The following is a 17,350-nucleotide window of genomic DNA, read 5'->3' on the forward strand; positions in this document are numbered from 1 at the left end:
TCGTGTTTGTCATGGTCACATTGATTGCTAAACACTTCCTCGTACTGTAATACATGATACAAAAACAATCACAGAAGTCCTTGTTTTTAAAAATGACTTTATTAAAAAATAAAATACCATGGTAACAAAACAGTATCAAAGTATCCATCTCATTTGATATTTAATATACACGTCTGTAAATAACGGCATGGATGGGCTGAAGAAACACCCCAGATTACTTACATAACATTTTCAAATGAATGTCTTCTATATATGATCAGATAGATAAAGCTCCTCTAAATATTGCTCAGGCAGTGAGTACATACCAGGCCTGCCCCAGTAGTCCACAGCTCGGACTCTGTACCAGCCGCTCACCTCCTGGTGGACTGAAGAATACAATATGCCAGACAGTATCATTACCATGGCTCACATCGCAGTGCTGACACTCAAGTATGGAAGATGCTTCATTGGTGTTGGTCAAATATCAACTTACAATTATGCCAGAGTCTTGTCGATAACCACAAAAAGAAGTGTATGATTGAGGGAAAATTTGCTACGGGACATTTTAATAAAATCTTAGTTGGGATTTATGTAATGCAGCCCTATGGGGGAACAAGCAAGTGCAATGTTTAGGCCGCTCCCAAGCCCGGATAAATGCAGAGGGTCGTATCAGGAATGGCATCTGCCGTAAAACTGTGCCAAACAAATATGAGCCTTTATCTAAAGAATACCATACTGGATCGGTTGTGGCCCAGGTTAACAACATCCACCATGCAATTGTTAACCGGCAGAGCATCGGTGGAAATTCAGCTGTGGTTCAAAAACGAAGAAGGAGGAAAGCGGATTCGTCGGCAGAAGAAGAAGAAGAGGAATGCACAGAGCCTACAACTGAGCTTAACAGTTGAATTTCCGAGATCCTTCTTTCTGTGATTTTAAAGTGTCTCCATTGAAACCTGTTGAAGACTGCTCAGTGGGTGCTTCCCTCTGAGAAGATTCGTTTTGAAACCCGGAGTTCAGTTGATCAATTATTTCGCGTAGTTTGGGTCACATGATGCAAAAAATGTGGATCCCACATTATGAAGATGACAGCAATTCTAAATGAACTAATGGATCAAACACATATTGTGAATTTGGCCAGTTAACAATTTAGAGGTCAAATTAGTTTACCGGCAAACTTGAGTCCATTTTGAAAGGTAACCCCTTAAAAGTGGCCTATATAAAATAAGACATCGCACATGCACTCGGTACATTAAAAGATAACCCCCCCAAAAAATATATATACATATATATATATCTTACCAGGTGAATAAACAAATGATGTAAAAATGGTGTTGAGGTGATTAATTCTGCTGAACTCCCTCTGACTTGCAGAATACTCCAGTTCAAAGGTTAGAATGCATCTGGAAATCAGGAATGAAATGGAATAAATATGCAACACTTGATTCCATATAAAAACTCTCTTTGATTTGATGCACCCACTTGGAATCAACACAGCCATCCGACCAGATAACGAGTACCTGGCCTCTGGTGATCCTGAGGAAGCGTAAACCATTGACCTTCAAAGGCAAATGGAACGGAAGTGTCAAGCAAAAGAATCACGTTATTTTTTTGTACTCTAAGAACAAGTTGTCTGACTAGTAGGCAAAAGCTGTCCTGTTAGTGTTCAAAAATTATCATAAAATACAGTACAGATATGCAAATACACATCTCAGATAAAGTAACCATCGTTAGCTAAATTAATATAGCCAACCACTGCCCCTTGGAAATAGAAAAAAGTAAAAAGAAAAAAAAAAAGTTAAAACAAGACCACATTCTTAGCACACCTATCAGTAGCCTCATCTGACACTGTTACCGTAAGCCACAGTGGCTACTTCTACAGTCAGGAAATAGCAGATCAACATTAAGTTCTCATAAGTCTGCTTCAACGTCACTCAACCACCTTTAAAAGTCATACATTCATACCCATGGTACTAAAGTGAAGAATGTGTAGACCACTATCAGACCAAGTGGATAATAACTGCACCTCACAATATTGCCACTGTATTATTGATAGGTGATAGAGTATCCATGAAACTTGAAAAACAATCTGAAGAATACCATAAATACTTGATCATTACTTCGTGGATTGCCTCTATCATGGGCTTGGTCTGGAACGTAACGCTCACGAGATACAAAGGATTACTGTATTAGTAAGACAGTCATTCTACTGGTGAGATGAATTGTCTTACTGGTGAGGACAAAGAAACTTTAAAATGGAACTTCACTGACCTTGAGGAGGTGCTAAATTTAAATAAAAAAAATATTGGCGTACATAAAGGCTTCATAAATCTACCCCATCACTCGGAAGAGTCAAGCCAAGTGAACTGTTCAACTGCACCTTTGTTTCCAGTCCTACTGACCTGGTTTGGAGCAGCCTTGGGTTGGGCACATACATGTATCAACAGCACAGAGGGAACACGGAGTCTTGCCTTCAAAGTCAGAGTTTCACCTGCAGGCACCGGCCACGGTCCATCAACAAGAGGGTCCTAACAAGGAAGCACATTATGTGATGCCTAACAAGGAGTCTAGTTCAGGAGTTTGGCACTACAAGGGGGAGGAGAATAAATGGCAATGCATCCCAGTCATCTCACATAAGGAAGAGGAAAAACACAGTGGTGCTTTGAGATACAAGTTTAATTAATTCTGTGGCCACCTTTGTAACAAAAAAATGTGTATTTCAAATCTTCTCTTCTCAATAACATGAATGGAAATGTCATTATATTTTGGGCATTAAAAAGGAATATAGCACAATATTGTATTTAGTAAAAACTGAGTTATAATACCATAAATAAATATAAGTGTGCATTACTATTTAATACTTCAATTCAATTCATTGTGGTGCTCCTTCTGGCATCCCACAACCACAAATGCGGGGGAATAGTTTCACAAGTACTGCGACTTTGTAAGCTCCTGCGATCACTTTTTTGGAGAGGAGAAAAATTATGTTCCTTTTAGTATTGTGATACTGTCTGTCCACATACTGTCCCACCATTTGTGTTAAAATATCAGTTGCAAAATGGGTAATAACACCGCTATTGATGCCAAGTAGGCGTGGTGTATGTTCCACTACAATTAAGCATCTGGGGGAAGTTATTTGTTTTTTTAACATGCACAATTTACTTTGGTTTATGCTTAGTTTGAACTGCATAGATGAAGGATGGACCATGAATCTAAAAAAAACAAACAAACCCACAAGTGAGATTGCTCATATCTTAAGGAACCACTGTACGGCCGTGTTCAAACCTGGACGTTCCTGAGCTTCGTGAACTGGTCTGTCGTGGGGTAGATGGGGCTTCCCATGTTTTGCCATAGTTGATATGGGTTACTCACATTATTGTCCAGGAGATAGGTGACATATAAAAGACCTGACAACCAAATAAAGATGACTTAGGGATTTTCAAGAACTGTGTGTTTGCAGAACTAAGTGACAGTGGATTCAGAAATTTACAGTTTTACAGAATAGGATGAAAAACAGTGAAGTATATGCATGTCATCAACCTGTGTATGGCTGCAGTCCTTTTAGTGACACGGTAACAACATTAATCCTGGCCGACGTGCGGTTGTCGTCACTGCTGTAGACCAGCAGAGCGGCTTGCCAGCTGTCTGAAACGCTGGGGATTTCTTGCTGGTGGCTACTTGCAAGCACTCCCACGCTTCCGCTGTGGGTATCATCAGTTCTTGAAGAGTTCAAAACTCGTGTCAGGATCTGGGTCTCACCTGGTGGAGGAAGTGCAAAAGGCCCATTAGAGACAATGTTAGATTTTATTACTGTTGACTTTCCAAGGACACAAAGTATATTGCCAATTTTGCATGTCGGTTTTGGCCGAGGACAAAAATATTTATTCATTCATTTTCCGAGCCGCCTATCCTCACGAGGGTCACGGGAGTACTGGAGCCTATCCCATCTATCAACAAAAGAACACTGAACTGGTCAACAGCCAATCGCAGGGCAAGTGGAGACAGACAACAGTCACACCCAAAATCACATCTCAGGGTAATTTAGAGTGTCCAATTGATGTTGCATGTTTTTGGGATGTGCGAGGAAACCGGAGTCCCTGGAGAAAACCCACGCAGGCATGGGGAGAATATGCAAACCCCACACAGGAGACACTGGGATTTGAACCTGGGACCTCAGAACTGTGAGGCCAACGCTCGAACCAGTTTCTCCACTGTGCCGTTCAGGTGAAAAATATCCTTGTAATAATTGTGCAGGAGCCACATATGTAATCGGTACTTGAGTGCAGGCGCTCCCGAGCCTTTATAAGCACAGATGTAGCTTATTAGTTTCAGTTACAAACTAACCCCAACTGCACTCACCACATCCATAAACCTTCTCTTTGGTCTTCCTCTCACCCTTTTGCCTGGCAGCTCCATCCTCAGCACCCTACCACCAATACACTCACTCTCTCGCCTCTGAACATGTCCAAACCATCGAAGTCTGCTCGCTCGAACCTTGTCAGCAAAACATCCAACTTTGGCTGTCCCTCTAATGAGCTCATTTCTAATTCTATCCAACCTGCTCACTCCGAGCGAGAACCTCAACATCTTCATTTCTGCCACCTCCAGTTCTGCTTCCTGTTGTTTCTTCACTGCCACCATCTCTAATCTGTACATCATGGGCGGCCTCACCACTGTTTTGTAAACTTTGCCCTTCGTCCTAGCAGAGACTCCTCTGTCACATAACACACCAGACACCTTTCGCCAGCTGTTCCAACCTGCTTGGACCCGTTTCTTCACTTCCTTACCACACTCACCATTGCTCTGGATTGTTGACCCTAAATATTTCAAGTCGTCCACCCTCGCTATCTCTTCTCCCTGTAGCCTCACTCTTCCCCCTCCACTTTTCTCATTCACGCACATATACTCTGTTTTACTTCGGCTAATCTTCATTCCTCTCCTTTCCAATGCATGTCTCCATCTTTCTAATTGTTCCTCTGCATATCACAATATCATCTGCAAACATCATGGTCCAAGGGGATTCCAGTCTAACCTCATCTGTCAGCTTATCCATTACGACTGCAAACAGGAAGGGGCTCAGAGCTGATCCCTGATGCAGTCCCACCTCCACCTTAAATTCCTCTGTCACACCTAAGGCACACCTCACCATTGTTCTGCTGCCATCATACATGTCCTGTACTATTTTAACATACTTCTCTGCCACACCAGACTTACGCATGCAGTACCACAGTTCCTCTCTTGGTACTCTGTCATAGGCTTTCTCTAGATCCACAAAGACACAATGTAGGTCCTTCTGACCTTCTCTGTACTTTTCCACGAGCATCCTCAAGGCAAATAATGCATCTGTGGTACTCTTTCTAGGCATTAAACCATACTGTTGCTCGCAGATATTTACTTCTGTCCTGAGTCTAGCCTCCACTACTCTTTCCCATAACTTCATTGTGTGGCTCATCAACTTTATTCCTCTATAGTTCCCACAGCTCTGAACATCCCCTTTGTTCTTAAAAATGGGAACTAGAACACTTTTCCTCCATTCTTCAGGCATATTTACGCCCGGCAGTATTCTGTTGAATAAGTTGGTCAAAAACTCTACAGCCATCTCTCCAAATTGCTTCCATACCTCTACCGGTATGTCATCAGGACCAACTGCCTTTCCATTTTTCATCCTTTGTAGTGCCTTTCTGACTTCCCCCTTAGTAATCATTGCCACTTCCTGGTCCTTCACACTTGCCTCTTGAACTCTTCCTTCTCTCTCATTTTCTTCATTCATCAACTTCTCAAAGTATTCTTTCCATCTATTTAGCACACTACTGGCACCAGTCAACACATTTCCATCTCTATCCTTAATCACCCTTACCTGCTGCACATCCTTCCCATCTCTATCCCTCTGTCTGGCCAACCTGTAGAGATCCTTTTCTCCTTCTTTCGTGTCCAACCTGGTGTACATGTCTTCATATGCCTCTTGTTTAGCCTTTGCCAACTCTACCTTTGCCCTACGTCGCATCTCGATGTACTCCTTTCGCCTCTCCTCAGTCCTCTCAGTATCCCACTTCTTCTTCACTAATCTCTTTCCTTGTACGACTCCTTGTATTTTGGGGTTCCACCACCAAGTCTCCTTCTCCCATTTCCTACAAAAAGACACACCAAGTACTCTCCTGCCTGTCTCTCTGATTACCTTGGCCGTCGTTGTCCAGTCTTCCGGGAGCTTCTGCTGTCCATCGAGAGCCTGTCTTACCTCTTTCCGAAAGGCCGCACAACATTCTTCCTTTCTCAGCTTCCACCACATGGTTCTCTGCTCTTCCTTTGTCTTCTTAATCTTCCTACCCACCACCAGAGTCATCCTACACACTACCATCCTATGCTGTCGAGCTACACTCTCCCCTACCACTACTTTACAGTCAGTAACCTCCTTCAGATTACATCGTCTGCACAAAATGTAATCCACCTGCGTGCTTCTACCTCCGCTCTTGTAGGTCACTATATGTTCCTCCCTCTTCTGGAAATAAGTGTTCACTACAGCCATCTCCATCCTTTTTGCAAAGTCCACCACCATCTGTCCCTCAAAGTTCCTTTCCTGGATGCCGTACTTGCCCATCACTTCTTCATCGCTCCTGTTTCCTTTACCAATATGTCCATTACAATCTGCACCAATCATAACTCTCTCGCTGTCTGGGATGCTCAGAACTACTTCATCTAGTTCCTTCAGAATTTCTCTTTCAAGTCTAGGTCACATCCTACCTGTGGGGCATAGCTGCTAACCACATTATACATAACACCTTCAATTTCAAATTTTAGTCTCATCACTCGATCTGATACTCTTTTCACCCCCAAGACATTCTTAGCCAGCTCTTCCTTTAAAATAACCCCTACTCCATTTCTCTTCCCATCTCCTCCGTGGTAGAATAATTTAAACCCTGCTCCTAAATGTCTAGCCTTACTACCTTTCCACCTGCTCTCTTGGATGCACAGAATATCAAACCTTTCTCCTAATCATCATGCCAACCAACTCCTGAGCTTTTCCTGTCATAGTCCCAACATTCAAAGTCCCTACACTCAGTTGTAGGCTCTGCGCTCTTTTTCTTCTGACGATGGATCCGGTTTCCTCCTCTTCTTTGTCTTCAACCCACAGTAGCTGAATTTCCACCAACGCCCTCCAGGTTAGCAGTGCCGGGGGCGGGCGTTGTTAACCCGGGCCACAACCGATCCGGTATGGGATTCTTTAGATGAATGCTCATATTTGTTTGGCACAGTTTTTACGCTTGATGCCCTTCCTGACGCAACCCTCTGCATTTATCCGGGCTTGGGACCGGCCTACAGATTGCACTGGTTTGTGCCCCCATAGGGCTGCATTGTACCATCATCCTTTGCACACTGGTAAATCTAAAATCCAGATTAGTAGACACTGGTAATATTTGGCCCTGATGCTGAGTACACTCAGCATACTTTGGGGCACCTGAATAACAAATGACATTTAAAAATTTCCATCTTAGCATATGTTGGGTCACTTTGGAAAAAGTCATCACGTTTCATGGTTAAAAAACGAGATTTAGGGTGCAGTCAAATTTGACAAGAAAAATATTTAAAGTTTAAAGAACCCGAGCTACGCAAAGTACTGTATACTGTAAATGAACAGAAGCCCAGCAGGTCAGTACCTAACAGAGCTAGAAGGCCCATGACAGTGAGGATGGGCTTCCTGATGAGATGCACGTGAGGCGGTTGGGTGTTGTTGACCTGGAAGCGAGCGGTCAGAGTGCGCTGGGTGAAGGGGTGAGGGTGGTAGCTGAGGAAGGCGTTGTCGTTGCTCAGCAGGGTGTAGTTGATGCTGGTGTTTGCCAACAGCATTTCTTGATGCTGGCTGATGACCTGTTCACAGAACTGAACATTAGAATAGTTCAAGAACACTAACAGCGAGGGAACTAAGTAATTTTGGTCACACGGCGCAGACAGACATGATCGGTTACCACTGTATTAACTATTTTTCTACCCTTTTGTTTTATAGTCACGTCCTAGAATTCTTTTTGCTTACAAATATTTACTTGAATTATGGCATTAATGCAAGCTTACGGAAAACTCCCCATTTCATACTTCTAAATTAGCTACTGTTAATTTGTTTCTCTATTTTTGGGTTTGTAGGAGTATATAGGAGTCTTTTCAAAAAAATGGATATGAAAGGAAAGCGTTGAGCAGAAAGTCTGATTTAAATTCAATACGGGCACCAGAGTTCACTACTACCTTCTTGGTCTTTGTTCCCCTGGTCCTCCCCTGCTCCTTACCTTGACAGCCATGGCAGCATAGGTCACATCTGCTCGCCACTCCTGAGGCTGGGACCAGCCCACCAGCGGGTCAGCCTCATCGTTGTACACAGGACGATTCCGGAATCGGGGGAAATACTCCTGGATCTCTCCCACGGTCTGCATCTCCTGCTGCAGGATTGGCAAAGAGTAACCTCCTCCCTAAAAGATAGAAACATGCAAAACAACGTCACCATGACTGTCACTCTCGTTGGGTTTTCTTTTCCATATGACAGAAGTGCAGAGTTATCAACAACTACTGTCTATTTATCTAATATATATATATATATAATATATATATATATATATATATATATATATATCATATTTTGACTTTTGAAAGGCTTGGAAAAAATGATAAAGCCCTCTGAAATACAAGGGTGGGAAATAACCAAATACAAAGTTTCTGTTCTTATCCTCAAATACAGAGTGTGAGTACTTCTGATCTCTACAGAAATAAGTCTAGATTGCCTATGAAACCCAGAACGCTCTTGAAAATGAAATTGTCCATTCTTGTTAATGAACTCCCGGCTACCTTTTTGTGCAGGGCAATGTAGTCAAGCCGAACGCCCGTCTCTCCGGTGAAGTAGTTGGTGCCATTGTAGCAGTGTTGAAGCATGGCCCAGCAGTAAGGAGAGTGTGGGGGTGAGTGACAGGAGTCTCCCGGACCACCAAACCGAAGCAAGTCGCTGGCAGCCCGCAGACCCTCCGAACAGGCATCGTAATAATTAAGAAACCCTGAGGGAAGAGAATGTCATATTTTGCACACTAGATTCTACAGAGATTCCCACAAAGGTATTTTCACCATCATTTTCACAATATTTAATTATTGTTATTATTATTATATATTATTATTATTATGATTGCATTCAGCAAAGGAACTTTGAGGGACAGATGATGGTGGACTTTGCAAAAAAGGATGCAATTGGCAGTGGTGAACACTTTTTTCCAGAAGAGGCAGGAACATAGAATCACCTACAAGAGTAGAGGTAGAAGCATGCAGACAGATTATATTTTGTTCAGACGATGTAATCTGAAGGAAGGATCAGTTACTGACTGTATAAGTAGTGGTAGGGGAGAGTGCAGCCCAACAACATAGAATGGTGGTGTGGAGGATGACTCTGGTGGTGGGTAGGAAGATTAAGAAGACAAAGATACAGCAGAGAACCATGTGGTGGAAGCTGAGAAAGGAAGAATGTTGTGCGGCCTTTCGGAAAGAGGTGAGACAGGCTCTCGGTGGACAGCAGAAGCTCCTGGAAGACTGGACAACGACAGCCAAGGTAATCAGAGAGACAGGCAGGAGAGTACTTGGTGTGTCTTTTGGTAGGAAAGGGGAGAAGGAGACATACAGGGAGTCACACAAGGAAAGAGATTAGCGAAGAAGAAGTGGGACACTGAGAGGACTGAGGAGAGGCGAAAGGAGTACATCAAGATGCGACGTAGGGCAAAGGTTGAGGTGGCAAAGGCTAAACAAGAGGTATATGAAGACATGTACACCAGGTTGGACACGAAAGGAGAAAAGGATCTTTACAGGTTGGCCAGACAGAGGGATAGAGATGGGAAGGATGTGCAGCAGGTAAGGGTGATTAAGGATAGAGATGGAAATGTGTTGACTGGTGCCAGTAGTGTACTAAGTAGATGGAAAGAGTACTTTGAGAAGTTAATGAATGAAGAGAATGGGAGAGAAGGTAGAGTTGAAGAGGCAACCGTGAATGACCAGGAAGTGGCAATGATTACTAAGGGAGAAGTTAGAAAGCCACTGAATAGGATGAACAATGGAAAGACAGTTGGTCCTGATGACATAGCGGTGGAGGTATGGAAGCAATTTGGAGAGATGGCTGTGGAGTTTTTGACCAACTTATTCAATAGAATACTTGCAGGAGAGAAGATGCCAGAAGAATGGCGGAAAAGTGTGCTCTTCCCCATTTTTAAGAACAAAGGCGATATTCAGAACTATGGAAACTACAGAGGAATAAAGTTGATGAGCCACACAATGAAGTTATGGGAAAGAGTAGTGGAGGCTAGACTCAGGACAGCAGTAAGTATCTGTGAATGTGAGGGGCGGAGGAGGAGGCTCCAGAGAGAAGAGATAGGGAGAGTGGATGACTTCAAATACTTGGGGTCAACAATCCAGAGCAATGAAGAGTGTGGTAAAGAAGTGAAGAAAAGGGTCCAAGCGGGGTGGAACAGTTGGCGAAAGGTGTTTGGTGTTCTATGCGACGTAAGAGTCTCCGCTAGGATGAAGGGCAAAATTTATAACAGACTTAGATGGTTTGGACATGTTCAGAGACGAGAGAGTGAGTATAATGGTAGAAGGGTGCTGAGGATGGAGCTGCCAGGCAAAAGAGCGAGAGGAGGACCAAAGAGAAGGTTGCTCGATATTGTGAGGGAGGACAGTGGGTTTTAAACAAGAAGATGCACGAGATAGGCTTAGATGGAAAAAGATGACACGCTGTGATGACCCCAAACGGGACAAGTCGAAAGGAAAAGAAGAAGATGTTCATATTATTTAATCAATAAAGGTAAAGAAAGGGTGGCACGATGGAGCAACTGGTTGGAGCATTGGCCCTATAGTTGTGAGGACTGGAGTTCAAATCCTGACCCATGCCTCATGGAGTTTGCATGTTCTCCCCATGCCTGCGTGTGTTTTCTCCAGGCACTCCAATTTCCTCCCAAATCCCCAAAACAAGCATTCATTGGAGAGTCTAAATTGCCCTTAATTGGGGATTTTGAGTGGGAATAGTCTTTTTTTTTCTTCGTATCCTGCGATTGCCTGGCAACCATTTCAGGGTTTACCCCGCCTCCTGCCTGATAGCTACTGTAGGCTCCACTACTCTTGTGACCCTTGGGAGGATAAGCGGCTCAGATAATGGATGGATGGATAAAGGTAAAAACAATTTTTGAATGTTGCCTTGTTTTTATGGGTATGAGTATTGGTAAATGTCTCTTGTGCTGATCACCAATCACCATAACAATACCAAGAGTAAAATGTGGTGGTAGTGTGAGGGTCTTGGGCTGCTTTCTTATTCTGGACCTGGACCATTTTGACAAAATTATTAATGATTAAAAATTTTAGACATTCACAGTGACGAAAATCCTTATAGATGGCAAATAGTGCTGGCCCAAGGAAATATACTTCTTTTTATAACTGTCAAGACGAAAGTGAGTGATGGTAAAGACAAAGCATCATATAAACTGTGACTTGCATGACTTACATATGTTGCCCTTCAAACTCTGCGGATTAACAATAAAAACATTTTGTATAACAGAAAAATAGTACTTTGGGACAAATTTATTTCTCAAAAACAAAACTTTTGATTGAAAACAACTGCCAATCATTCAATTCAGCAAAAAATAATGGATTTTCAAAACGAAATTCAGTGGGCCCTGTCTTTTCTGTGAAAATTATTCATCACTTTGGTTGTAATTTTGTATAATCCAACATCATGTGAACTATTCATAATACGTATTTTGTAGACTTATGTCATTACAAAATGGTTCAACAGCTACAGTATACATGTATATGTACAGTATAACCCCATTTCCATTAAAGTTGGGACATTGTGTCAAACAAAAACAGAATACAGTACTATACAATGATTTGCAAATCACATTCAACCTATATTTAATTGAATATACCACAAAGACAAGATATTTAATGTTCTAACTGCAACTTTGTTTTTAGCAAATAATTATTAGCATAGAATTTTATGGCTGGAACACGTTCGAAAAAATCTGGGCCGGTGTCATGTTTACCATTGTGTTACATCACCTTTTCTTTTAACAACATTCAATAAACATTTGGGAACTGAGGACACAAAGTGTTGAAGCTTTGTACAAAAAATTCTTTCCAATTCTTGCCTGATTTACAGCTCCAGCTCTTCACCAGTCTGTGATCTACAGTACGTTGGCGTATTTTCGACTTCATAATGCCCCACACATTTTCATTGGGTAGACAGATCTGAACTGCAAGCAGGCCAGTCTAGTACCCCCACTCATTTACTACCAACGCACGCTGTTGAAACACGTGCAGAATGTGGTTTGGTTATGTCTTGCTGAAATAAGCGCAGGATCTATGAAAAGCACGTTGCTTGATTGGCAGCCCATTTTTCTCCAAAACCTGTATGTACCTTTCATTACCCATGTCATTGGCACTAACAGCCTCATACCATCCCAGATGCTGACTTTTGAACTTTGCGGGCATTACAGTCCGGACGGTTCTTCTCCTCTTTAACCCGGGCGACATGCCGTCCAGACTTTCCCCAAAACAATTTGAAATGAGGACTTGGCGGACCACAGAACATTTTTCTACTTTGCGTCACTCCATCTTAGATGAGCTGAGGCCCAGAGAAGTGAGCAGCTTTTCTGGTTGTTGTTGATAAATGGCTTTGGCTTTGCAAAGTAGAGTTTTAAGTTGCACTTACAGATGTAGCGCCAAACTGTATTTTCTGACACTGGTTGTCTTAAGTGTTCTTGAGCCCATGTGGTGGTGTCCTTTTTTTAGAGTGATGTCAGTTTTTTGATGCAGTGCTGCTCAAGGGATCGAAGGTCACAGGGATTCAATGTTGGTTTTCAGCCTTGCCACTTCCATCAAACCTTTTGATGATGTTGTGGACCATAGACCATGAAATCCCTTAACTCCTTGCAATTGTAGGTTGAGGAACATTGTCTTGAAACTGTTTGACTATTTTCTCACACACTTGTTCACAAAGAGGTGATCCTTGCCTCATCTTTACTTTTGAATGACTGCACAATTCACAGAAGCTCCTCCTACTTCCAATCATAGCACCCACCTTGTTCCGAATTCTCCTGTTCACCTGTGGGAAGTTCTAACAGGTGTTTGATGAGGATCTCCTAACTTTCTTTGTATTTTTTGCCACCCGTCCCAGCTTTTTTGAAATGTGTTGCACCAACAAAATTCAAAGTTAATTATTATTTGCTAAAAACAAAGTTTATCCATTTTAACAGTGAATATCTTGACTTTGTGGTATATTCAATTAAATATAAGTTGAATGTGATTTGAAAATGATTGTACAGTACTGTATTCTGTTTTTATTTGTTTAACACGATGTCACAACTTTGTTCGTTGGGGGTGTATTTTAAACTACAGTACAAAATGACAGGAGAAACACTGTGGACAAAGGTCATTGATGGGAACTCGATATGATGGAAAAATGACCGTACCTTGAATTGACATGCTAACGTTATCAAAGTCATGGTTGTTGGGCTCGTTCCATGTTTCAAAGTTCCACTGAGAAACATTTCCAAGACCGTATTTTTCTGTAAGACAGAATCAACAGTGAGTCACAATGTATTTGATCAAATCAGTGTCATCCACGGTTGGCATCCAGAGGTGGCAACAGCAGCCGTGTGGAACACTCACCAATGTACTTCTTAGCTATCAGATGAACCAAATTTCTCCATTTGAAAACTTGGGATTTCTCCTCAAAGTTGGTGAAGTAGTTTGAGACGCTGCCCATCAGTTCAAATCCTTAAATGTGATGTATAGAAAAAAAAAGGTGTTTATATTGATCAAGATTACAATGAATCAGATTTATTTTTAGGTGAATATGTGATGTTGGTCTTGCATTCACTTGACAAAATGCTAACGTGCTAGCTAACTTGGTAGAGAAAGCGCAAAGCCTAATTAATAAAAACTCTACCTCCTAATTAGAAGTAATAAAAAGAAAACATAAAAATACAACAAATACAGTCCTATGATAAAATATTGTTCCCTTTCATAATTCGTTCTTGGATAGTTTCCTACCAATAATGTTTCAGAACAAATACATATAAACAGCAGATTGATGAAGATGTATCCATTCATTTGGGAATTTTGAAATACAAAACATGTAATTCTCCAAAGAGTAGGTCGTGTTGGAAATTGTATCCTGAATGTCCTGAATGAGCTGAACATTTTGACTTTGGAATGGTTGAGAAATATCTCTCCATCCATCCATCCATCCATCATCCATCCATCATCCATCCATTTTCTTAGCCGCTTATGCTCACGAGGGTCACGGGAGTGCTGGAGCCTATTCCAGCTGCCAACGGGCAGGAGGCAGGTTACACCCTAAACTGGTTGCCAGCCAATCGCAGGGGGAAGGGACAAATTTGTTAAAAAAAAAAAAAAAAAATCCAGTCATTGCAACACAGATTTTGTCATTTGAAATTTTGCATAAAAATTGTTGTCTGAATGGTTTCACTGGGCTGAGAAATGTGGAAACAAACGACCAGATAATGAATTACAGTTGCGGTGGCATGTTCACTCTCCTAGCGTGGAGTTGTAGTACCAGGTTGCAGCCCATTAATCCATAAGAGATTCATTAGCTGGTCCAGTTTTGTAAAGTTGTACTGCGGTTGTCCTCCAACATCTCTGAAACAACAAAAGCAGGCAACTCCATGGAGATATGGTACCAACAACAGACAATAATTACGAGCTTAGCGTAGACCAAGAAGCTGCTCTTACTGGACAGTGACCAGCTCCAACATCCAATGGATTCGGACCTGCTGGATCCCTCCATGGGGGACCGAGCCCACATAAGCCAAGTTTTGCTGCTGGTCGACACTCAGGTCAAAATGGGACGCCTCAGTGTGAGGAAGAGGAGGACTGCAAACAACACACAAGTGCTGAACACAAGCATTGAAGCAACTGTCTGTCAGAAGTAGTAGAACAACTATCCAGAATCATGAAGTGCTTTAATGCAAAATGCATCCATCTATCCATCCATTTTCTTTGCATCTTATCCTGACAAGGGTCGCAGGAGTGCTGGAGCCTACCCCAGCTGTCAACAGGCAGGGGGCAGGGTAAACCCTGAACTGGTTGCCAGCCAATCGCAGGGCACCTGGAAACAGACAACAGTCGCACTCACAATCACACCTCGGGGCAATTAAGAGTGTCCAATAAATGTTGCATGTTTTTGGGATTTGGGAAGAAAGCGGAGTGGCTGGGAAAAAAAGCCCCAGCCACAGGGAGAACACGCAAACTCCACATAGGCGGGTCCGGGATTGAACCTTGACCTCAGAACTGTGAGCCACCATGCAGTATCGTCTTGGTTTATTTTACATTTTTTTTTAAACAACTGTTTTCAATATTTTGCACTCAAATACAGGGAATAAAACAAAAACCTCTCTCAATTTGATGCAGACTACTTCTATACCACGGCAAATCTTCAAAATAGGGCACATTAATTAAAAAAAAAAGCTCCTTTATTAGCGTACAGTAGTTTCGTACTAAATGGTGCAAGTCTAGCTAATGTAGTTGGATCAAATATTCAAAAGAGCTTGTCAAGAAAGAAAAAAAAACAACAACACTGCGTCCCCTAATGCTTCCTGTTGACTTGATTGTTCTTCTGGGGCGATTTCCTTACCAAAAGCCAGTGCTTCTCCAGAAGTGGTTCAGAGGTCCGAGTGGTTTTCCAAGGTCAACAGTGATGACAAAAGAATCGCAAGAAACTTCTGATGTGATCCACACGATAACTGCAAATCCAAACAATGTTTTCCTCAACATTTCTGCAAGGGAGCGTGAGTACGTCACTGCGGTAAAGCCAACCTCTACTCAGAAGCCTGACAGGACTAATTTTATTCGTACTAGTTATTACGGTAATAAATCGCCAACGAGCGTCGAGATCCTTCAAAATAAAAGATTTTACCAATAAAACTGACGTCAATGCAACCAGCAAGGTTATTTTGAATAATTTTGGAAGTTAAAAAAAAAAGTTTATTCGACATCTTCTAAACAAACAAACAAAAAAAGGTTATATTTGGAGTGGACCTCTTTTATTGGAGACTTGGGCTGGTCTAGCGTTCCCCAGAACTAGACTGGTGTTGTGATATCTAAGATTTTCTAAATAAATTTTTGAAATTAGTGTTAATGACAGTGAAATATGCAGTAGGCTTTTATTTTTAAAATGCCACATCAGATTTGGATGGGGCTCCTTATGTTGGAAACCTGGAGTGGTCTAATGTCCCCCAGAATGGAATCGAGTCCAATATCTTAAGATAGTTTTTAGATGTGCCTAGTGATTGGCTGGCAACCAGTTTAGGGTGTACCCCGTCTCCTCCCCGAAGATAACTGGGACAGGCTCCAGCACTCCTGCGACCCTTGTGAGGATAAGCAGGTCAGAAAATGGATGTTAATCATAAAAAAATGTTAATGATGTTAATCACAGTGAAATATGCAAATTTTAGGTAAACACGGGCCCACAGCAAATTATGAAGTTTTCAGGAACTTTTATTTAGATATACAATATCAGATTAGTTAATCGTCTAGTCCTACATGGTCTGCCACACAAATCTGGAATGGTTTTGGGAGACTAATGGGATTATTTTTGCATGGCTGCGGCTCAGTAAGTAGACCAGGTTCCAATGCCTAGTACGACTATCAGCATGTTGAAACGTCATTAGGCAAGGCACTCCAACCCTAATTCGCCTCAAACCCCTTCCACCATGGCAGCATCAATGTGTGTCTGAACGTGAGGCACTTTAACCCCAGCGATTGTGTAGATAAATTGCGATTCAGACCATTTATCATTTTATTTTTCTGATAAGATCGCAAATAAACATTTTTATTCCATCTCAAGATGATTCAAATTTCCCTTAATTGACGTCTTTTATCGGTAAAAGCTTTTATTTTGAAGGTGGCTCGACGCTCGTTGACGACCTATTACCGTAATAAGTAGTATGAGCAAAATCAGATCCGGCTGGCTTGACCGCACTATAATTTTGAAATTGTTGTCTTCGAAACACCCAGATTAAGAATAAACGAACTCATCATTTCAAAATTCAGTTTTCCCTTCTGACGAAGTTCGCAAAGAAATAATCACTAACAAAGTTTCAACATGTGGATGACTTTAAAAAGACAAATAGGGGAAGCTGGAGTCACCAGACCGCGATGAAGCAATTTGTGTGCGACGTTTGTAGCCCCCCCCCCCCCCCCCCCCCACCAAGTTTATCATCCACTCAGCCGTTTTCTAAGATGCTTATCCTCAAATTAGTCGCTGGAGTGCTGGAGCCCATCCTGTGGTGGTATTACATGTAAATGGAGTATATATCGTCCCATTGGACACCAATGAAGTGTGTGA

General features: G+C 42.0%; 1 protein-coding gene across 4 annotated transcripts; it reads right to left on the reverse strand.

Moving 5' to 3' along the window:
* Positions 1-10: 10 nt before the first annotated feature.
* idua (alpha-L-iduronidase) lies at positions 11-15,854 on the reverse strand. 4 transcript variants are annotated; one of them, XM_061817787.1, is made up of 15 exons: positions 15,638-15,770; positions 15,048-15,112; positions 14,737-14,877; positions 14,561-14,643; positions 13,651-13,758; positions 13,452-13,547; positions 8,803-9,005; positions 8,250-8,429; positions 7,629-7,839; positions 3,517-3,735; positions 3,262-3,383; positions 2,379-2,504; positions 1,459-1,535; positions 1,279-1,379; positions 11-365 (listed from the first exon to the last, which is right to left on the reverse strand). In XM_061817787.1, exons 3-15 carry the CDS (start codon positions 14,757-14,759, stop codon positions 247-249), a joined length of 1,668 nt encoding a protein of 555 aa, XP_061673771.1. In that variant the 5' UTR covers positions 14,760-14,877; positions 15,048-15,112; positions 15,638-15,770; the 3' UTR covers positions 11-246. The 4 variants fall into 4 exon arrangements, 3 of the variants coding, with proteins under 3 accessions (XP_061673771.1, XP_061673772.1, XP_061673770.1); XM_061817788.1 differs by having other exon boundaries at positions 14,517-14,643; XM_061817786.1 differs by lacking the exon at positions 15,048-15,112 and having other exon boundaries at positions 15,638-15,854.
* Positions 15,855-17,350: the final 1,496 nt, after the last annotated feature.

The sequence above is a fragment of the Syngnathoides biaculeatus genome, chromosome 4 (assembly GCF_019802595.1).
Source record: "Syngnathoides biaculeatus isolate LvHL_M chromosome 4, ASM1980259v1, whole genome shotgun sequence".
Lineage (NCBI taxonomy): Eukaryota > Metazoa > Chordata > Actinopteri > Syngnathiformes > Syngnathidae > Syngnathoides > Syngnathoides biaculeatus.